Source organism: Rhea pennata, chromosome 27 (assembly GCF_028389875.1).
Source record: "Rhea pennata isolate bPtePen1 chromosome 27, bPtePen1.pri, whole genome shotgun sequence".
Lineage (NCBI taxonomy): Eukaryota > Metazoa > Chordata > Aves > Rheiformes > Rheidae > Rhea > Rhea pennata.
In genome coordinates this window covers 2,248,529-2,270,900 of record NC_084689.1, presented here as the reverse complement: position 1 = coordinate 2,270,900, position 22,372 = coordinate 2,248,529, and the positions used below count along the sequence as shown (strand labels likewise).

The 22,372-nt window shown below is 37.7% G+C and overlaps 1 protein-coding gene across 1 annotated transcript; it reads left to right on the top strand.

Moving 5' to 3' along the window:
* Positions 1-611: 611 nt before the first annotated feature.
* LOC134151516 (rho guanine nucleotide exchange factor 18-like) lies at positions 612-22,210 on the top strand. The gene is made up of 19 exons (XM_062596115.1): positions 612-1,009; positions 1,831-1,943; positions 2,103-2,243; positions 3,463-3,713; positions 4,479-4,604; positions 5,879-5,996; positions 6,429-6,677; positions 7,506-7,582; positions 8,826-9,004; positions 9,401-9,492; positions 9,856-10,044; positions 10,611-10,748; positions 11,672-11,793; positions 12,245-12,301; positions 12,935-12,982; positions 13,591-14,058; positions 14,889-15,210; positions 16,927-17,049; positions 17,139-22,210. The coding sequence occupies exons 1-19, from the start codon at positions 627-629 to the stop codon at positions 17,297-17,299; spliced, it is 3,357 nt and encodes a 1,118-aa protein (XP_062452099.1). The 5' UTR covers positions 612-626; the 3' UTR covers positions 17,300-22,210.
* Positions 22,211-22,372: the final 162 nt, after the last annotated feature.

Genomic DNA, 22,372 nt, shown 5'->3' with positions numbered 1-22,372 from the left:
TGTCTCGCACTGATTCTTCATCTTAGACTTCTCTGAAGTTCCTTTTTTAAAAGAATGTATTTTCTCTCCTATTCCTTACAAGTCATTATAGACATTAGTGCTAAATAACGATATACATTTTTTATAAGTCTATTACAGGCTTCCGTGCACTGTATAATAGTGATTAAAGTTTTAAAAATCTTTCCAGTTCACAGTCTGTCTAGATTTAAAAAGCATTTAAAAGCTGCAGTATTAAAATTAAATTTAGCTCTGGTATCTATTACGTTCAGCATGTGCACATGCAGATATAAATCACTATGTAGCAGTAAACTGTGCAAAGAACTTGTGGTTTTTATGTGATCTCAGATTTTCTCGTTTGCCATGAAATGTTCTGTGCCCTTATATGGCAGGGTGTGAATAATTGTGTGTAGGTTCTGGTGTTTTACTAAAGGAGAAGATACTTTGCAATTTCCACACTAAATGGGCACAGTAGGGACCAATTTCCTGCACTTCAGACCTGCTGATTTAGCCAATACAGTAAGTTAAGTGGCAGCTTTACATTTCTAGAAGGATCACAGGTAGTATAAAAACAGTGCATCTCTGGGGCCACGTTACTGTGCCAAGTCTTAGGGCAGCCGGTAGTGAGCATGGGGAATACAAATTCAAAAAGCAGCGGCAGAAGCAATACAATTCCAGCTCATCCTGAGCTGTCTTTTTGTGGTTCCTTTTCAAGAAAATGGAATGAGAATGTCTTTTTGGACAATGAGCTCTTGACATCCAAGATCCTGTCTGTTCTCCGTCCACATTCAGAGAGAGGTTTGAGAGCAGGCGATCTGCAGTGTACGCCTCATTTTCTGAGTACCAATTCAATTTTTGCCTCTCTAGCCGCTTCTTTGAAGGAGCAGCCCCGAGGTCTTCTCCTGGGACCGGATGGCACCCCAGTATTGTCGCGGAATCTCGGTATGACTATCACCCAAAGAGGAAATTCTCAATCTTCACTGAATACTGCTGGAGCTGTTAATAAATTTGGGTAAGTAAACTGCTTCTCTTCTAATCCAGTAGCTTCTGCTGCATCCTCCCTTTGTAAAAGTAAAAACAATTACAGTGCTAAAACAAGAGCTCATGTTTATTTTCAAGCTCAGAAAGAGATTCAGTCAGCTTCTAATGCTGAAATTAATTTAAAATATCCCCTAAGTAGTAAGCTATTTATTGGTTTAAATCAACACTTTCTCTTTAGTCTCCCTGCACTATGCCACAAAATATTATATAAAATAGGGGAATGTTTCAGTAACTCTGTGTAGATTATTTCCCCCCCCCCCCATGGGTGTATTAGTCTTCAGACTTGTTGAAATTCAGGAATATTTTCTGAGATCATTTTTTCTAGATATTACTAGTTCTGACTAGTGTAGGAGGCAGCAGTGGTTTAAATTGCAGTATACGTTGTTTAAGATAGTAGACAAATTCAAAAATATATACTGTTTATATAGTTATGTCCTTTTAATGTGCCACAATTATGCTCAGTTCTCAGTGAAAGTGCTCTTTGTACTCTGAACTGGATATGATTTGTCAGCAGGTGATGTCTTTTAAAATGTCATACAGAAGTTGCATGCTCATACTCTTCTAATTAGAGCTATAACATTTCATTATTAAGTTACTCAGTTGATCCAACTGTTTAAAGTTGGAGTGCGAAAATACCTTTTATATATTTATTTTAACTTAATTGCACTATAATTAAGGAAAGATGTTTGTTACAGGAGTTAGAGGTTTGTTTGTTTAGTCGAGCAACTTAAAAAATATATATGTTGAAGTTCTCTTCTGATTCCTTGTTGTCTGATTTCTTTGGCTATTCAGATTAATTTCAGGAGACATGGATGAAGGGGATTCTGGATTTATAAAATTTAAGCAATCATCAGATGATGTTGTATCACTTGCACCTTCAACATCAGACTCCATTTTTCTGGAAGGTATGGAATTTCTGTGCTTTACAGGATTTTATACAATTTCTAACACAGTCTTAACAAAACAACACAGATGGTTTTTACTCTTGTTCTTAAAGGTGGTAATGAGGCATATGGCTAGACATAATTTGTTGATTAATGAAATTAAATGTGCTTTTGATCCAGATGTGTATTCTGTGTCCCTCCGAAGTGAAATAGAAACAGATGCTCTTGAGTTTGAGGCAGAGTCTTGGAGTGTTGCAGTGGAACAGCCTTATGCAAAAAGGCAAAAGAAAGAAGTTATAAAAAGGCAAGATGTCATTTATGGTAAGAATATTTGTTATTTTTATGAATATATTTTGTATTTCATAGTGCCACCATTTTGAACCGAGGTAGAAATCATTGTTTTAATTGGCTTCCCGTTTTGACTTATGCTTGGAATCTAAAATTGAGTGAAGATTTTCATGTATGTTCCCTGTCTTAGTGTGCATAAGTTCTCCTACTAATAATTCTGAGCAACCCATAGTTTCCAATATGCCTGTGTAAGCAACAAAGCCCATCTGTACAGTTAGGGAATATCCCTAGCTCAACTGCGACTGAGAGATGTCATTAAATAAGTAGGGTCAATCTTGGTCACTACTTAGATGGGAGATTAACAGGACAAATTTAAGAACTTTACATCAGTGATGTTTATATTCTTTTCTCAATACTGTTATGATACCTTAGCAAAGCTGTATGGACAGCCCTGGAATAGTTTGCTTCTATTGAGATCTAGAACAATACAAAATAGAGCTAGAAGGAAACTTATGATGTCATCTAGTCCTCACTGCTGGGCTACTATAAAATCAGCTGCACCTAGATGTCAGAGTTTTATTTAACCTGTTCTTAAAAATCTTTGAAAATGGAGATTTCAAAGGTGCTCTATGCAATCTGTTCCAGTGTTAATCCTTGTGATAATAAGGAAATAGTTATTCCTGATGATATGAGTTTCTCTTGCTGCAGTGTAAGACTACTACCTTGTCTCTCTTGTCATACCCCTCTGATAGTGAAAATAGTTTGTTCTCTTCTTCTTAGCAGTTAGAAGTAGTGTTGCATTTTTCTATCCTAAATAATAGGTGTAGATTACACTAACTAGACATTTTATCTGGACAGATGGTCTGCTTTAGACCAGAATTTCTCAGGAGTTACTAGCTTTCTTTTAAAAGGAAGATATTTGTTAATTTTACTGAAGAGCATATTTGGAAGTACTTAAATTCAGAAACTAGAAATGTGTATTGCATCACTTAGAATTGGTGAAGTTTTATGGCATCAACTATATATCAGTATAGCTCTTTTGTTACTATTTACTCTTACCAGTATAAACGAGTAGGGGTGTTTTATAATCCAGGATAGTCGGTCTAGCTATTGTTATTCTGGTGATGGGCTTGCTGGTCACTTGCAAAAGATGTTGCCTTTCAGAGTCTACTCTGTGATATCTTTACTAGTCATTGCACAGTATATAAAAAAAATCATGAGTCATTTATTATTATTATTTCCTCTTGCCCAGAACTAATGCAGACTGAAATGCACCATGTCAGAACACTGAAAATTATGCTGAAGGTGTACTCCAAAGCCATGAGAGAGGAGCTGCAGTTCCCAAATGCAGTCATCAACAAACTTTTCCCTTGTGTGGATGAGTTGCTGGAGATGCATGGGCAATTCCTGCTTCAATTAAAGGAGCGGCGAAGGGAGTCCTTGGAAGAAGGCAGTGACCGAAATTATATTATCCAGAACATTGGGGACATCTTGGTAAAGCAGGTGTGAATTAAGTTCTACCAACATCAGCTGACATGATTAAATTACTAACTTCAATCTTACTTTTAGCTTCATGTTCTGTAAAGCTTGAATGTAATAGAGCCTTCATTTAACACTGGGTTTAAGATTATCTTCCTAGTTTAGTGTGTGATCTTGGCTCCCAGGAATATGTCTCATCACAAATAATGTTTTAAAATGGAATGTTTATCAAATATTTTTTCCTTTGGGTCCACATATATGTCTGTATATGCTACTGCAAATGATTCAGTTTTATTTTTCATCTGTTCCAAAATTCAAGTAACATATTACTGATGTCCTTCTTGATCACAGCTCTACCGCATTTAATTTTGCTTGGATTTTGGCCCTTTAAAAATGTAGTAAAGATTCTTTCAACTGATCACTGCTGCTTTTAATTTTAATGCCCTTTTTGATCTGGAGTAGATGCAAAACGATTTCTTTCATATATCTTGACTATTTTTTTTTTTAACCCCTCACCTTTTGCAGCTTTTAGCCTTTGGAAGTGCAGAGGCCCAGGAGTCCTTTTAAAAATTCTCATTATGACAGCAGTCAGTTAGTTTTGGTTGTTCTGTGTTACTCCAAGCTCTCTCATGTCACTCTGCATAAATCTCTCCGATAAAGAGGGAATTGAAATATCAAAGAAACATTGTCTCAGAAGTCAGTTACCATAAAACCTGGTTAAATCCAGGTCTTGCAGTGTGTAGGTGTACTGTTGTAATTCGTATTTTCCATCCTTCTATTTCCAATTAGTTTTCAGGTGAAAATGGGGAGAGAATGAAAGAAAAATATGGTGTGTTCTGTTGTGGTCACAATGAAGCTGTTAGTCACTACAAAGACCTTCTCCAAAGCAATAAGAAGTTCCAAAACTTAATAAAGGTAAACAACAATTAGAAACCTTCCATTCTGACAGAGCAACATATGCTTGACTACTGTGGGTGTTATTTTGTTCTTGAAGATCTCTTAAATTTGAATGGATGGAATTAAAGAAGCGTGATCTTATTGTTTGATGGGCTGTTAGCTTTCTGTATTTTCGATCTCTTGAGCCACAATTAGCAGGTGTTAAATTTGAGTCAGGCAGGATTTTCTTTTAAGAGTGCGTATGACTGAGACTAGGATATTTGTTTTATTCATGGTTCTGTCACTGACTTACCTGATAGGTGACCGCCTTTGTATATTGGTTTGATAAATCAAATCATGATTAATGCTGTTGATAAAACGCAATAGAAAAGGTAAGTAATATTGCTCTAGTTCTGCCTGCTAAGTCATCTTTCCAAATCCAGGAGATTGGCTCTAGGATGTTCTGTTTATCTACTCCACACTGTAAAGTGCAGTTAACAGGAAGGACTGGGGAAACACAGCCAAACGGCAAGCATGTAAGCTGAGTCTTAGATGGCATTGCACAGTCCAAAGTATTCTCATTTTCCAGTCATTAGTAAGTGATACGGTGTGAACTTTCCAACGTGTCCCTGTAGTTATAGCTTCTCTTAACTAGGTGTTTCAAAAGTGAAAAAGCTCTCCTTACAAGGAACCAAATAAGTAAACGGAGTGAGTTTTAAAATATATAGCCTCAGTCCTTGACAAAAAAGAGCTTGCTGTTGTATTCTGCTGCCAGGATTGTGTTGTACCTGGAGTCAGGCCAGCTATTGAGATTCTGATGTTTGCAGATCTGTTTTGTATTTCTAAACAGAAATGTATTTCTGTAGTTCACATAGTGATGAACATAAAGTGTTAAAAATAAACACTTTTTTTTAGTCTTTATTGATGTAGCTTTGTGGTTAGGTGGTTGGATCTGATTTTAAAACTATAGTACTTTCTATGTATTTAAGAATTGATCCTATTATTAAAAATATAAAAAAAAATGCAGATAGTTAGCAAATCGACTGTTAAAATTTGGAACTTTCTCTGCTTGACTGCAGATTTAATTAACAGTAGTTGGAAATAATACTTAAAATATTTTTTAGGAATAAAAGCAAAAAGTAATAAATTACTTGTTTTTGATTGCTGTCCTGAACTTTGCTGTAGTAAAAGAGTGCAGTTAATTTTCTGGTGCTATGCCTAGCTGTACAAAATGTTTCAAGATAGAAAATGTGTGAATGAAGAGGGGAGGGAGTTAGAAGAGCATATGAATGATTTGTCTTTTTGTTTTCTAGAAAATAGGCAACTATTCCATTGTGAGGAGACTTGGTGTTCAGGAGTGTATCCTTCTAGTTACACAGCGGATCACCAAATACCCGGTGTTGGTGGAACGTATTATTCAGAATACTGAAGGTAGTTTGCCTCATCTTTCCTGGATGCCTGACAGTTGTCTGCTCATCCTTTTTCTCCCATGCTTTGCATGTCCTTCCCTCAGACAAGGAGGGCAGGCTGGTACTGCCTTATTCTTGCTTCCTCACTTCTTTATTAGATGAAGATGTAGTTCTAGATGCAGATCCAGTTCAGTCGCACCTCATCAGAGGGTCAAGAGCAGGGGTGTTCTGTTTCAAGTCTAGCGCCATGAAATCATAGTAATTAAGCCTGTCAGTTCATTGGGGATTTAGTGCTTTAGGAGTCTCTTTAAAATCATTTATTTATCCTTATGTGCTTAGAAATTATCATTAGATATTGAATATGAAACTTTTCATGTTAAAATATGTTTGGATGGCTCATTTTGCATTCCAGAGTTGAAAATCTGGTTAATTGCAACTCTTCCCTCTTTTGTAGCTGGGACTAAAGATTACGAAGAGCTGACACAGTCTCTCAGCTTAATTAAGGACACGATCACTCATGTGGATGCCATGGTAAATGAGTGTGAGAAAGGGCAGCGCCTTAAAGAGATTATGCATAAAATGGAGCTAAAATCATCTGGGAAATGCAAGAATGGGCTTTTCTTCCGGAAGGACGACATGGGGCAGAGGCGGCTTTTGCTGGATGGGATGCTGTACTGGAAAGCCGCATCAGGGCGACTCAAAGGTAAAAGGCTAGGAAGGGGAAAAGTGCAACTAGGAAGCAAGATTTTTCTTTGTTTTAGTAACTGTTTATTACCAATTGACTAAGTATAAAGCAGGATGACAATAACCTGCTTGTTTAATAGGATGTTGGAGGAAATAGCACTTGTTCTATTCTTGGCTTGTCCAATAAGCATCTCTGTAATGGTGCGTGCTAAGTTCCTTATGCTGTTTGCTTATTATCTGTCTGATCTGCTTTCCAATTCAAGTGGGAGGTCTTTAGATAGATGACAAAGCTTTGAGTCATACTGATTCAGTCTCCTGTGGAAAGACATTATCTTGTGCGAGCTCTGGGTTCACACTTTGAAAAATTGTGTCAAGTCAACCCTATGACACCTTCATTCTACATAGTGCCTATTTTACCAGAAAATCAAATCAGCATGCACAAGTGAACATTTTAACAGCTTCCTTGCTCAAATGTTCAAGGAGAAGCTTCACTGGTTCATATAATGCAGCTAAGAGTACCTGGTACGGTGAACATCGGCAGTTCCAGAAGAATCCGCTGTTAAGGTAGACAGTGTTCACTCTTGAGTGTTTGAGACCATGTGTAGCATGCCTAAGCAGGTATTTTAAAATTTTAAATGGACTATTTGTATTCTGCTGGTTCTGCACACGTATAGGCTATTGATGGGGATTCCAAGTGGAATGTCGTGGGAGACTGAATATTGCAAACGTTGACTTATCCCCCTCCTATTTTCCTGTCCCACAGGGAATTAAAGTTAAGTGATCTGAGTCTGCTTCAGTCTTTTTGATGTAAAATAATTTATTTTTTGTCTTTCTATTTCTGCTGTAGATATTCTGGCAGTCCTGTTAACTGATGTACTTTTGCTATTACAAGAAAAGGACCAAAAATATGTATTTGCATCAGTGGTAGGTATTGTTCTCCTTAGTTAATACATTCACTCATTGTATTTATGAAAGTTACAGTAACTACAGAAGAAATGCAGATAGAAATGTTAAATACTTGTTATGGCAGGTTCAGAAGGAAAATGAAGTTAATAAACAAGTTAGATACTATAGAGTCAATTCTCCTGCAGCAGTCCTGGTGCTCCTGCTGTCTCTTGGTACAAAACAGTGTTCCTTTGCATCAGTCTGCTCTAGCTGTGGCATCTCCTATGGTTTTTTGATGCCTTGAGCATGTTTTGAGGTTTATTACTTCCTTCTTTTCTTATGCTGTGACTTGCCCTTTCACCAAGCTCTGTTATGGTGCTATTTATACAAGTCATATATGTTAAACATGCTACAATTCTAGTTTGAAAGGCACATGCAAGTAAGGTCTCCTTCTGTACATTAATATGAAGGAAAGAATCTTTCACCTTGGCAAGGGAAATGGGAAGCCATGGCCGTAGTAACCTATGACTTACTGGAGGCTGAGAATTTTCCTGAAGCAAATGTAATCAACATTAAATGCAAAAGTAATTACTGCAGCACTTTGGAACACTCAGTAGATTTGCCTGTTTTTCTAGGGAATTTCCACAGGTATCCTCAGAACAGTTGATTGTGTACATTTTGTACTGATCTAGTTCAGTTATGATGTAATGGAAGTAGGAACAAAGAAACTATTTGTCTTATGTAATTGTTTTTTGGGATGTGTATTTTTTTCAAGACATTAAAATTAGAGCTGAATTCTAATGGAAAAATCTATTTGGGTAACATCAAGGTTATTAAAGCAATGGCTTTTCAATTTGACCATGTTCTAATGCACGGAATGGGGATGCTTTCACAAATCGTAACAACTAACTCTGAAATTGCTGTTTCTTGCCTTTAACTTGTTTTGCTTTTGCTTGACTTGCCTTTGCTTGATTTCCGGGACCAGTGGGAATGTTCAGCTGGTTAAATCAATGCATGCTTTAATACTCAAACAAGTACTAAGACCTCTTATTTTTGGAATGTACGTTCTTATTCAATGTTTTGATCTATGGTTGATGAGTAAAAGATGGTGGATGTCAAAAGTGTCATGTGAAAAGGCCACAGTAGTAAATTAATAATGTCAGAATGTTACAGCCATGATGGCCCTGTATAAATAGGAAAAGGGGAGGAGGGGAGGGCTAAGAAGCACTAACCCTAAAGAATGTATATAATATCGTGTAATAAACTATATTTTATTTCGCAGGACTCTAAACCACCAGTTATCTCATTGCAAAAGTTAATTGTAAGAGAGGTAGCTAATGAGGAAAAAGCAATGTTCTTAATTAGTGCTTCCTTAAAAGGACCAGAAATGTATGAAATTCATACAAGCTCAAAAGAAGAGAGGAATTCCTGGATGGCTCACATTCGCAGAGCTGTAGAAAGGTAAATTATGAATGAAAGACAGAGGATTTGATTTCTTGCTCATCCATCTCTTCTTCAGCAGGCCTCATAGGAGTAACCTTAGCTAAAAATACATTTAACTATCCCAAAACTCTCTTTTGCAAGAGTGAAGCATGTACTTCTGTGTATGCCTATTGTGAAGAAATCATGCGTAAAAGATGCAAGAAAAAACATCCTAAGACATAGCTGTTTAAAAAAAAAAAAAAAAAAAAAAAAAAGTTAGCTCACTGATGCCAAATACAACAGGGCTTTGGATAAGGGAGGAAGATTAACAGAAGATAAAGCACATCCTAGGGAAAGACATGGGTTGAATCCTGAGATGACTCTAAGTTATCTAATGAGCAAGTCAAGCATCTTTCTGTCTCCCCCTTTTTACAGCTGTCCTGATGAAGAGGGAGGAACTTTTAATGAACCTGAAGCAGAAAGGAGGCTGGCTGAAGCAAGAGCCGCTAAGTTGAAAGATTTTCAGGGTAATGGCTTAGTTATATATTCCACAAACAGCATCTCAGCATCACTTGTGATTTATGACCATCTTGTTCTTTTATCATATGATGTGATCAAGTTTCTCCTTTGTAAGTCTTTCAGCATGTTGCAAGACCATGTAGAAATAGTTAAATAAATCTAATAAAATTAGACAAAATCTTCCCAGTTTTTTGTTGAACAGGAAGCAAAGCTTTCTGTGCTCCTTGGGCTTTTCCCACTTGTTTTTTAAACTGTTAATGATATCTGTATGTTTGATGCTCTAAATATAAAATGAATAATAATCTTCTGAATTTAGCATTGTACTCTTACAGTGATTTGGAGGGCAGAACTGAGTTTATTTCTTCCTTTAGAGCGTCTGAACATGAAAGATGACCTGATTGTGCAAAGTCTGACTGAGAAGCAACAGATTTATCTAGAAATGTCTGAAATGAATGGATTTGAAGACCATTCACAGGGAGTCCGATCTAGACTACTTCTTCGGGGGGATATCTCAGAGAACCTGCAAGGAGAGGTGATTTTGAAGTCTGCAGTGACAGAAGGTAAATGCAATGTGGGAATGTGTATGTATTTAAACAGATGCAAGTGTGGATAAGCACACAGGATCTAAGTACAGCTTGTTGATCTGGAAAATCTTGTAATAACATAACACTTAATGCTCTTCAGATTTCTTGGTGTCAGAACCAATCTTCAAGACAGGTAAAGTGCACCTTGTTTGTTTAGGTAGAAAACCTTATCTGCAGCTTGGATTATTTATCTGTTTATTTAGATCAGAGGGTTCTAGAACAAGATAGCCTGTCGAGGGATAGCATATTTAGAAGGAGAATAAACACAGACATCACTTTAAGATTGACAAAAACCCATTCAAGTCCTAATGATTTAACCTTATATTCAAGGAGGAGGTTATCTTCTTATGTGCAATATGAAGAGCCTGTCATAAGGAGTTTATCATAAAGGAAAATTTATCTGTACTGTACAGAAGTTCTCAAACTGCCTGATTTTTTTAATGTACATGGTGATTGAAGTATTTTGTGACTTGCTAGCATGATGCAGTTGTTTCACTATGTAGATATGGCTGTTTAAAATGGCATGTTCTCCTCTTTCGTAGCTGAAAATCTCCAAAACCTCATCTTCACTCATTTGGGCAGTGGAGCCTGTCAGCCTGAAGATAGCTGTGGGTCAGCATTCCCCAAGAGAGCAGAGACCTTTGGAGGATATGACAGCAGCCCCTCAATTTCAAATAAAAGTAAGAAATAAGGGCTGTGAGGGCTGAGTACAGATTTTTAGATGCCATATGGTATCAGCATGTTGTATCCTATGCTTCCAATATCAACACTAGAGAGCAGAGTAAGGCTCTTAGTTGGTTTTTGCTAAGGGCATTATTACCTGAATCTATGCTTTCTAATTATCACAGTTCCACCTAGCATTTTAATTTTGATGAAAAATTAAGCTTGAAAATGCAGGAAACTTTAATTCAGCTGCCCTTTTTATTTATTTATTAAATCATTAAAACCTTTTGCCCTTGTATCTGCACCGTCACTAAAGGGTTGCCGAATTCTTGGATAATGTAAATTGTCCTTTTGGCACAGGTGCTTTATCAGCTAATTAATGAAATAAATAGAAATACTAGATACTGTTTCTTTCTCTTCATTTTTATTTTATGTGTTTATTAAAAAATGAAACAGTCCTTATTTCACTGGTTATCTCTAGAAATTGTTTCATTTGCTTGTGAAGAGCTGTATAGGTCTATCAGACTGTAGTACTCTATGTAGCATGGTTTCTATCTCCCCCCACCTCCTTGCATGTTAAAGCAGTGCTAACTTTGAATAGGATTTTTCTGCCAGTAAGTATCTCATCTTCATGAGTAGCTACAGGTGATCTGTTCATGCTGCTTTGTAGTTACTTTGTTAAAAGTAATATAATGTAATTTGACCTTACTCTCCCTATTTATCTTAACTAAATCTCTTCAAGCTTATAATACCTTTCTGAGCAGTGTTGTTCTTCCTATTTTCTACTTTACTACTTCTTTTAATCAGTATGGATAAGCCATGCAGTTGCAACCTGTTTCTGCCTTCAAGATCACAATTTTTTTCTGCTTGCTCTGTTATGTAGTGAGTTTCCAAAGGCTCTGTGCTAGTATGAGCCACTCACACTCCATTCTTCTTTCAGATGATAGTTTTAGGAAGAACAGTGGTGGTGAGCAGAGAGAGTGGGACTGGAGAGGCCCTGCAGTAAATTCAGATGTGCAGCTCCACGACCTCCCTTTTGATACAGAAGAAGGATCTCAAACCGTATGTTGGGCTTGTATACAACTTGAATGTATTTCCTGATGGCCCTTGTTCATAATAGTGGTGGATAAACCTCTGAAAGCCAAAAGTCCTAATAGCTGGAAAGGCTGGACTGTGACAGCATTCTGTGAAATTACTTGACTCTATTAAGGCTATTTGTGTGGGGCGAGTTAATGGTTTGTAGCTTAGATCTTGGGAGACATGATAATTTGGTTTTATACTTGTTCATTTGATGCTATATCTTTAGTTCTAGCTTTAATGATCATGCATTTGTCTCAGACTGGCCTGTGGCTTAAGTATTTTTGATATACCTCCTTCAGTTCAGGGGAGCAATCTGTGTTCCAGCTGTAAATGCTGTTCTCTAATGAGATGAACACTTCCAAAGTGTTTTGGCAGCACCGCCACAGCCCAAGATGTGTGCTCTAGGACCTATGTTGTTTTTGTCTTTTTTCAGAGTGATACAACAAGGCTGGGTGACAGCAGTAGTTTGCAGCCCACTATAGAGTCTGAGGTATGTTACTTCTGCTGTTAGGAAATATAAAGGGAAATAGCAATAATAATAATAATAGCATGCAAAAGAAAACAATATTTTAAGTATCTGTAGAACTGCAAGTTCACTAACAAACTGTATCTTACCATTACTAATGCATTATGGATGCAGAGATAAAAGCCCCATTAGAAAACAAAGATGAACTCTGGGTATGTAGGCAGATAATGTTTCAAAGAGCTGGCTAATTACTTTTCCTGCATGTTTGCAAGGATTGTATGCTCTCAGCTCACTGACAAAATTTGCCTCTGAACCGCTAATGAGTGCTACACCTGGAGCATAGGAGGAAGTGGTCGTTAAATAGCTCATATGAAAAAAACAGATGATGAAGATTCCTCCCTGGAATCCCAGTGAGATTTGGATAGCATATTTGTGCAAAGGCTAATACGCTCAAATTGATTGTGCCTGCATATTGCTATATTGGCTATTACTATGTTAGAATATTCTTTTTGCCATGCTTCTATTGTGTGTTTCTGTATAGATAACGTTGATTATGTTTACTATTTTTTAAAAAATAAAAACCTTAGTGCTGCTTCAAAACAGAGCTCTCTTCCACAGTGCCTAATGTCTTCTTTCCTCCCTACCTCTCCTCCTCAGCTTGTCCGAAGGATACAAACACTGTTACGGTTACTCTTCAGTCTACAGGTAAAACAACTACATACTCTAAGAAATTTTGTTAGGCATTAGGTTTAATGAATTTTAGGCAGATATAGAGGAACTACCTTAGATATATCCCCTGAGCAATTTAAGACTTGTCTTGGGAAACAATTTAAGACTTGAGTCTCAAGGAAACATTGTGTCCAGTTCTTGAAACAACGGTAATACTATCTTAAATAATTGAATGCTTTTTCCTGCTCATGTAATGTAGTTTTCTTGCTGCTTTGAGCTCCATCTAATCTCCCTGCTACTGAGATACATCTCCCAATAAAATTTTTATTCTTGATATATACTTATATCTATGTATTTACTGTAACTTTATAATAAGTAATATTTTAAGTGATTTTTGTCAGATTCAGAGTCATAGTTTTACATGCAAAATGTGTTAATTTTGACATCTGTGAAGATAATAGTTTGCTCAGCTGTCTGTAGTATTTTGCCATTTGTGATGGTATATACAAGCTGGGGAAGTTAGACCTGCACTTGAAGACGAAGGTCTTGGTGATCCACTCTGGTAGATGCTGTTGTCTTTTTGCTTTGCTGTACGTGTTTCTTGAGCCCATGGGCCTTACGAGGGACTCGCATTTCCCCTCCAGGCAGTGATCTCTCAGCAGGACAGCTATATTGAGATGCAACGAGCCACAATGATAGACCGAGAGAAGCAATATCGGCTGCAGTCTACGCGAGGTAACCTACTGCTAGAGCAGGAGAAGCAACGTAACTTTGAAAAACAGAGAGAAGAACTGATGAATGTACAGAAACTTCAGAACCAGCTGAAGCTGGAGCAGCAGCGCTGGGAACGGGAAAGAAGTCGGCAGCAGAGGGAATTTGAAAGCACAGAAGCCCGGCTTCAGGAGCACGAAGAGGAGATTCGGCAGCTAAAAGATAGGTTGAATCAGGAGAAGGAAGAGCTAGAGAGGCAGCGAGAGGCCTATCAGCATGATCTAGAGAGGCTGCGGGAAGCTCAGAGGGCAGTTGAGAAAGAGAGAGAGCGTCTAGATCAGCTACGGAAGCTGAAGAAACAGAACACAGTATCAGGCACGTGCTCCCCAGAATTAGGACAGGTAAGGAACTGGTATTCTTGGAGTTTGATTTCTAACTGATACCTGCTTGCTTCTGAATGAAGAACACCCCTCTTTGTAGCGGTAACATTGTCTCAACAATGTAACTCTCTGCGAACAGACTATCCTTGTTTGCTTCTTACGGGGGTTTGCGTGCCATCATCTAAAATAGCTGACAAAGGCCATGATGAGAGACATCAGAGCTCTGCAGTTCCTCAGATATCTATGAAATTCAACCTAGACGTTTAAATAATGGGAATATATGTATGTGTATATAAATATATATACGTATATATATATATACATACATATATACATATACATATATATATAAAGTAGAAACAGAGAAAAGGTTACTTTTGAACCTGGCTAACTGAGGTTTTTTTAAAGACAGGAACTGTCCTACTGCAGACAGATGAATGAAGGAGATGTGCTACGTTGGTGGCATTTTATACAATTGATTTCTAAAAACATCTCTGTTTCAAAGTGTGCGTTTTGAGGTCTGATGAAATTGGATCATTTTTCACTGGCTGAAAGTTGTACTTTTCTTTCCCTTCTGTCATCACCTAGTGCAATCTGCTTTTTAGTTCCTGTGGTAGCTATGACATTTAAGCAGTCTGGAGTTGCTAAGGTCCTTTTCAGTTTTCAAGGACTCACATAGTCTGTGTTGCCCCTGCTCTTTTTCCTGATTGCCACTGTCTTTGGGCTTGGTTTAGCCTGTTGCAGTTATCACAAAAAAAGTGCAGGGCTTAGGGTGGTCTCTCCTCATTGTGTCTTAGAGTATGAAAATACTAGTTTTACTTAGAATATGTTTTTTTCTCATTTAAAATCAGATGCTGAGCCATTCCATTAGCTTCAATGGAGAAGGGATAGAACCATCTCTGCCAGTCTTGAAAACCTCTGGGAGAGTGAGCGTCTCTGGGATGGATTACTTGGAACGGACGGAGCTGGTTCGTAGGGACAGTACTACCATGGAGAATCGTCCAGTTCTTGCGCTGAAGAATGAAGTGCCAATACATCTCCTGAGTGCAACTAATCAGATACAGAAACCAGCTGCAGTTCAGCAGCAGATTCCTACTAAGCTTGCCACTTTTACAAAAGGAAGCAAAGAGAAAGGTGGGAAGAACAAGGCATCTCATAGGACCGACAGTTCAGGTAAGTGTATTTAAATGCATTTTTGAGCTCTGCTAGCATCACAGTAAGACAGAACACGATAGTTTAAACCTCTGGCTACCCATGTGGAGGCCGAAAATAATGTACTACGAGTTGTTAGTGTGCTTACTGTGCTTGATAGGCCATAAAAATTCTAAAGTTAAAAGTTACGGCTGTGTATGTTGCTTGAATTGGAGATATGGCACAAATGGGTAATGCTGAAAATGGAGTGTCTTAACCTAACAGGATAGAGTTGTGGTAAGAACTTGTAAGCCTAGATGTAAAATCTTCTCACCTGGTATGCAAATATAGTAGTGGTAATAGAAAATAGCAAATGCTTTGCTTGTTCTGCACGCATGGAACATTTTGATTCTGGCTTAACCTTTTCTCCCTAACTGTCCAGAGTTGTAATGACATCGAATGTGATGCCTTTCTTAGCACCAGTCAATCATTAAATACAGATTTCCAGGCCAGAAATCAGATGCTGTGTGTGCTGCATTGCTCAAAGGGGGCTGTTTTTATCAGAAATAGAAACAAGTTAAAAATGCAGTCATCTTGTCATAGTGTAATTTGTGCTGCTAACTACAGGGCACTGAATATCTGCCAATGACAGACCCAGCAAAAACCACTTTTTTTTTTTTTTTTTTTTTTTTTTTTTTTTTTCCACTGCTGCTTAGAAGAGCCTTATTTCCAGCTTAGGAGAATAGCCTATAGTTTAAAGTTACAAAATTATCTTTTTACCTTTATATAGGATTCAGACCTGGCAAGTTTACATGTTGCCTAGGCCTGCATGACTATTGTGGACTTGGGGCCAAAGCCCTTGAGAGGGCTTTTGCGCTTTGTAGAAATGTCTCTCTCTGTTCTGCTTAAAGTTTAATGCAATTACGAACTTGCTTACGCTTTTGCACATAAATAAAACCTGATATCCTTTTACCCTGAGTACCAAATGCAGGTAAATGAGAAAATAAAGCTCTAATGCCACATCTCTCGTGATTTATTTTTTAATAACTCTTACATAATGATCTCTGCAGTGAAAATGTACTTAATGGTATTTTTATGGAATTTTTATGAAAGATACAAAACTTAGATATATTGGCCTCTAGTCTCTCATGAGCATTAGTGGGATGCATGCTTGTTAGGCACATATGTAGATCATAGAATAAAATGGAACAAGAAATCTGTACCAGAGGCAAATATTGTATTTGGTTTGTGTGATGTGTAAGGAATGTGTACTGAGAGGAGTTCTCTGGATCCAGAACAATTGTTTTTGTGAATTGCTTTTATTATTGAAATTTAGCGACTGACAGGCCATAACACCAATGTACTCTGCTGCTGAGCAGCTGTGAGACAGATGGAGAACAGAGACAAAAGTTCATCACAGTTCTCAGCATTAAAAGTAGCAAATAGCTGTTGTCAGTTGAATGTTAGGGCAAAGATACTTTTCTCCGCTGTGCTCTCTAATACTCTGTTTTAAATCTGTGGTTGTCAGCACTGCTGGTAACTGAAATAGAAATCCTAAAGGAAGAGGAGAGGGAAAATATCTATATCATAAGTAACTGAAGAGAAAAATTAAGTAATTTGCATCAGGAGCACCAGCTCTTAGTGGAACAGCAGCTTCCTCGGATATACAAAGGTGTCAATAAAATGGGCTGCAACATGAAACAATGAAATCTGCATATTGCCAGAATGAAATACTAATTTGTAAAATACTTTCTTCAGCATCTGTTGATCAGAAACAGCTGATTCCCCCCAGGCTTGTTGGACGAGAGGAGGGTGTCTTGAGAGGCAGGCGATCAGCAAGTCCAGTCCTCCCAAGCAGCCAGACCACTGCATTCCAGCCAGGTATGTCTTGACCAACTTGTTCATGTGTGGAGATGCATCAAGCTTTCTGTGCAGTGTCATGAGTCTTTCTTCTTTCTCTTCTTCTGTAGAATTGTATGGCCCTACTGATGCTCAGCCAGAAGCACTTTCATCTGCCTCAGCAAACTTATTCAAGCCCAACAATGTTTCTGTCCAGACCCTGGTGGCCTCTCAGCCAGCTCTGTTAAATGTGCAAGATGATACCAGCAAAGAAGATGTGATTTTCTTCTGATTGTTTCCATTTGAAGATTAGTTTTTTGACATACTGTTTCAAGAACTCAGGCCCAAGTGTTCAACATGACAGAGACCTGATGTGGATGGCTTTTCATCCCTGCCCCATTAATACTAGCAAAGACCAGACCAGGATTACTGTTTTACTTTGTTGGCTTCTCTGCCAGCAGCTCAGAATGAGGACACAGTAGTAATAACTTGCTTTTAATTTCTCCAAACATGGAAATATATTGATATATGGCAAGGATATATAAATTCAGAGCATATTAAAATGCTGCTATTTACTGTAATTTACTCTTTGGTGAATCTGTGCTCTTTGTGGGCACCATCTTGTGAAGTAAACTGTTTTAATTGATGTTGAACCTCCCAGATTTTTTATGTAAAAACATTTTAGTAGTAGGCCCCAAATGTTGGCTGAGAATTTTTAAATGCATTATTACGGATACATGGTCAGTGTAATGGGTTATGCTAACTGTGTTTCAGTGACTAATTGACTAGCAAGCCAGTCTTCTTACAGCCAGGCGTGGCAACCATTGTGATACCTGCTCACAGGAGCCAGACTAGCAACTCTATTCCTTTAGAGATTCAGTGGAGCACATGTTTGATGGCCAGGCACAGTGGAAGAGAGAAGGTAAGCTTCTTAAGTGATCAAGGGTCAGGAGCTTCACCTGCTTGTGGATGTGAAGGGTTGGACATGTGAAAATATACGACAGTAATGAAGAGTTGGACCAAATGCACATTTCTTTGGCCATCAACTTGCACTAGGGAATAACTATGTCCTTAGATACATACTGTGAGTAGTTCTCCATGTTAACGAGAGCAGTGCAGATTCCCAATCAAAAGTGTTGAGTTGGTTCAGAATGAACTTAGAGACTTGCATTTTACTTCTCACTGAAGACATAGGAAGTGTTTGAATGCAGTAATTTATTGTCTTGCTTAATCCTAAGTTTTCTGCGTCTCTTGTTTGTCAGCCAGCTTGATGAGACATTATTCCACGTATCAGAAGATAATAAGGCTGCTGTTACTGCAGAGACTTCTCTGCAACACTGTCAGGAATGAAGGGAATAAGAACTGTTTCTTAAAAATGTACCATTGGCTAAAACTCCATTGGTTTAGCTGCTTAAAGCTAAGCCAGCTTGAACACCTCTTATTAAATAGGTCAGTTCTTAATCATGAAATGGTGATGGTATTAACGTAGTTCTGTTCAAAAGGCTTTGTGCCCCTTTGTAGTAATCTGTACGGTCATCTGGTGTATATTATTTCCGTGTCTCCGTTTTTATTAGACAGTTCACCTAAGGACATGTATTACAAGGTGAGCAGTCAGATACGTTGTACACAGAAGAGGTTATGTAGAAGGGGATTGTTATAGATTTAGAGAAATCAGTATCTCGGTGCTTAAAAACTTGAGTTAATACCTTTAAGAATGTGACGGATAATAGTTTTGTCGTATCTTGATTTAAAGTGATTATAGCACAGATGAATGGAATGCCTGATCAGTTTTCCATTCTGTTGTATGCTAATGGCACTGAATGGCAATTCAGCAGTTTCTTTTCAAATCATTGACTCTGTCTCAGTGGTTAGGGCCTATGTGACATTAGTAATGTTCTTTAACACAGTAGCTTCACTTTGATTGAAGATTTTAAAATTAGCTCAGTAGCTACCATGCGAGAAACATTATACATTTCAGCAGAAAATCTGAAGTTTGTTTCCAGCTGGTGACAATTTGGGTTGTTATCTCCAGACAAAAAACGGAAAAATCCAAATTTATTGATTGGTGTGAGAGGAAAAATATAAGTGATGAAATACTGATTCTGTCTTACAGAGCAAGCACTCCTTCTGCAGTACTTCTTGGATTTAATGATCATTTCTTTAGGAACTGATATTGGTGTAAACCTGAAGCAATGCTGTTGAGTTTAATAGAGTTGCAAGGTTATGAATGAGAGGAGACTCCAAACCATCTGACTTGTTACTAGAACAAATTATCACTATTAAATACGATAGACTTCATTATAATACCAAAGTATTGCTTGGTAAATCATCAGTCATGCAGAACTGGTGCGGATTATCAATGGTTAAATTTGCAAAATACAATATGGTCGCTATTAGGAACGTAGTGATTTTTGTGTTGATATGATGTTGATGATAGTTAGAACATAGTTCTACATTGTATTCATTTCTGCATTCCTAAATGTTAGGTTGAAGTGGAGGAGAATTTTTCTTAAATGAAAAATCAGTTCTGATGAAGCCAGCATGCAAGATCCAACAGCTTTATAAGAATGATTTTTCAGTCTGCTGATGTCAAGGCTCCAGTCATCTGTGCTACCATGTATTTTCTTCCATAAACACACAGTGAAACAGCAGGAATGCACAATATGTTCTTGCCTTTATGCTGTGGTTTGGGCCACTCCTAGTGAAAATACTGTGTCCCATTTCCTTTGATTACCAGGTTTTGGGGAGTTGTAGCATGAAGTTAAGTTGAATGAGGGGAAGTAGCTCATGTCCTGAGCCTCAGCCAAGAAGCGAGGTCTGCATTCGCTGTTTGGAGGATTTAAAACAATTTTTAGAGATGTTTCTTTGGTTTAATTTTGTGTCTGTCTCAAAGTGTGAGAGAAATGTGTATGGACTGAAGAGGTTTGTTTGGCTGCCTTTTTTTTTCCTTTGCACAGTGAACAAAGTCAGAGAACGAACAGTGACATCTGGAAAATATTATGTCTGCAGTGAGGTCTAATTTCTTTTAGTATGTTTGAACTTAAATATAACTGTTTTAATCCTTGTTGTCAGCAGTGATCTAAATATGTTGTTATGACTGTTAGCAAATGGACGTAGGATGCTTACAAGCTAGGCTGGTGGTTCAACATCACAAAACCTCCTTGGAATATGAATCTTAATTCTGTAACTGAGAAATTACCTTTTAAGTGACTGTCTGTCCTCAGTATACATGTCTAGCTGCAGCTAGTGCTATGACAGCTGTTTTCACCTTGAGTTGAGACTGGATCTTCATCTGCTCATAGTTCCGTGGGTCAAAATCATTATGTGCCATACTGGGTATTAATGTGGTTTCCTGGGCAGTACCCAGCAAGGGAGAGACTTTAGAATTAGCAAATGCTGTAATATCTCATTTTAGTGCAACGACAGACCAGAGTATGGTAAAAGTATTTGTAGAAAATGGAGGGAACCAAGTGAAAGATATTATTTAAATGAAAAATGTTTCATCTCTCCACTTTCGCAAAGTTTAATCTGTCAGATTGTCATTAAATCACTCTAGATGAGTGAGCTAGTTTTGGATTCTTAACTCTCATTTGAAGCAAAGTTATTTTTTGAAGCAGATTAGATTACAAAATACTGCTGTGTCCTGGGCTAAGTGACCTGCTTTTGATTCCATTGGACGTTTTGGTTACTTAAAATAAAAGTTTGCTTTTAACTGATGTCAAAGGATTAGACAGTTCAAAATTCTGTGCCTCCGATGTGCTTTTTGGCTTTTTTGCTGAACTGGGGTATGGAGGAAATTAGAGCACAAGCTTTGAACTGCATTTTTCTTTGCTTTGTGTCACCGCCTTAAAATTATGATCATATTTGTATTCAATATTGTGATGTTGAAATGTAGAGACTGTGGTTTTGATCTTCAATTTTCAACTCTGGTGTAAAGGTTGTTTCCTCTATTTCTTCCCATTCAAACTATGGTCATTTTGTATTTTGGACTGAAGGAATGTCCATATTCACTAGTATTGAGCACATCTGCCCTGTGTGTATTGTAAATGCTCTCCTAGTTTTTAAATGTACTATCTGTGGATTGTCGTTGTGGCATGTTCCACAAATTGAAATTACTAATCATTTCCCAGTGTGAGGCAGAAGAATTGGTATTTCTAGAGATGCTTGCTCACCAAGGTAATAGCATTCCTGCAAATGTAGGAGTAATTCTAAATAATTTGCTGGCAATTTTGTCGTTCTGCGTAGTAGTCAGATGATCCTGCTTTCATGGAACTAGGTGTTTGCCATTTGCATTTACAATGACAGTCAGAATTTAGAATAGCCAAGGGTTAAAAACACGTGTAGTTTAACTTCTACATTCAATCCTTCAGAGTGGGAGCTAAGGCTCCCCTGGTGCTGCTCAGTGGTATCCCTGTGTGTTGTGCCCCTGTGCAAGGGAACTTGGAGCGTTTTGTTGTCTTCCCCAGCAGTTCTCACATGTGCAAGAAAAATCTTCTTGGCGCCAGGTTACGTATTTGCTCTCCTTGCATAACCTTGTTGAGCAAGTAAAAGAAAAGCCTTCCCCCACCTCTTCAAGGCCAGACCCAACATCTTTGTGACCACTGACGGCTCTTCATCATTTACCATCAGCGTGTTATACGTCCAATACCACTTGTGCCATGTTTATAAATCAGTGTTTTATATTTTTGTACTGAAAGAAATTGGAGCACTTTAGAAAAGTTTATTTCAAATTCCATTTCTGTTTGTACCTGGAAGGAAATCTTTCATGAAAGGAAATCGTGTTGGTGTAGTTGTGTGCATCTCACTCAGAGCTGTGAACTCTCTTGATGCTGTTTAGTCCTAGGTCTGGTTTCTAGGCCCACTTTGCACTGTAAAGATTTAATAAATAATCATGGTTCATGGTTAAATTGAGCATTTTTGGGGGGAAGCGTTTTGTTTTTTCTTAGGATGTAAACATTGTAAATAGTTCCTTACTGTTGATACTCAGTAGCAGCGTCTTTGTAGTCCTTATTTTATTTGTAAAGTTGATGGTTAAATGTTAATATTCTGTTGAATTGTGCACTCTTGATTAATTGTAAACTTGATCTTAGCACACCAAATGATGATTTTTACAATGATTGCAATGTTTCTCTACTGAAGGATTTCAGAGCTGCAATAGGACTGAAACCAACTTCTAGCAATAAAAAAAAAAGTTAAAAACTGACTGCCTTAATATATATATTTTTTTCTTATTTGCCTGAAGATCAAAGCAGCATTTCTCATGGGTTTCTCATTTGCTACCCCGGACAGAATTAACCTGCCATATGAACAAAACTGTCTGTCTTCCAGAGAAGAGGAGTGTGTAGGATGAATTAAGTGGAGGATA

Bases quoted from the DNA above. Each gene is read 5' to 3' on its own strand.
- LOC134151516 (XM_062596115.1), top strand. From the start codon at position 627: ATGGGGAATACAAATTCAAAAAGCAGCGGCAGAAGCAATACAATTCCA. The intron at 1,010-1,830 runs GTAAGTAAACTG...TTGGCTATTCAG, and splicing joins GGAGCTGTTAATAAATTTGG to ATTAATTTCAGGAGACATGG. The intron at 12,302-12,934 runs GTATGTTACTTC...TCTCCTCCTCAG, and splicing joins AGCCCACTATAGAGTCTGAG to CTTGTCCGAAGGATACAAAC.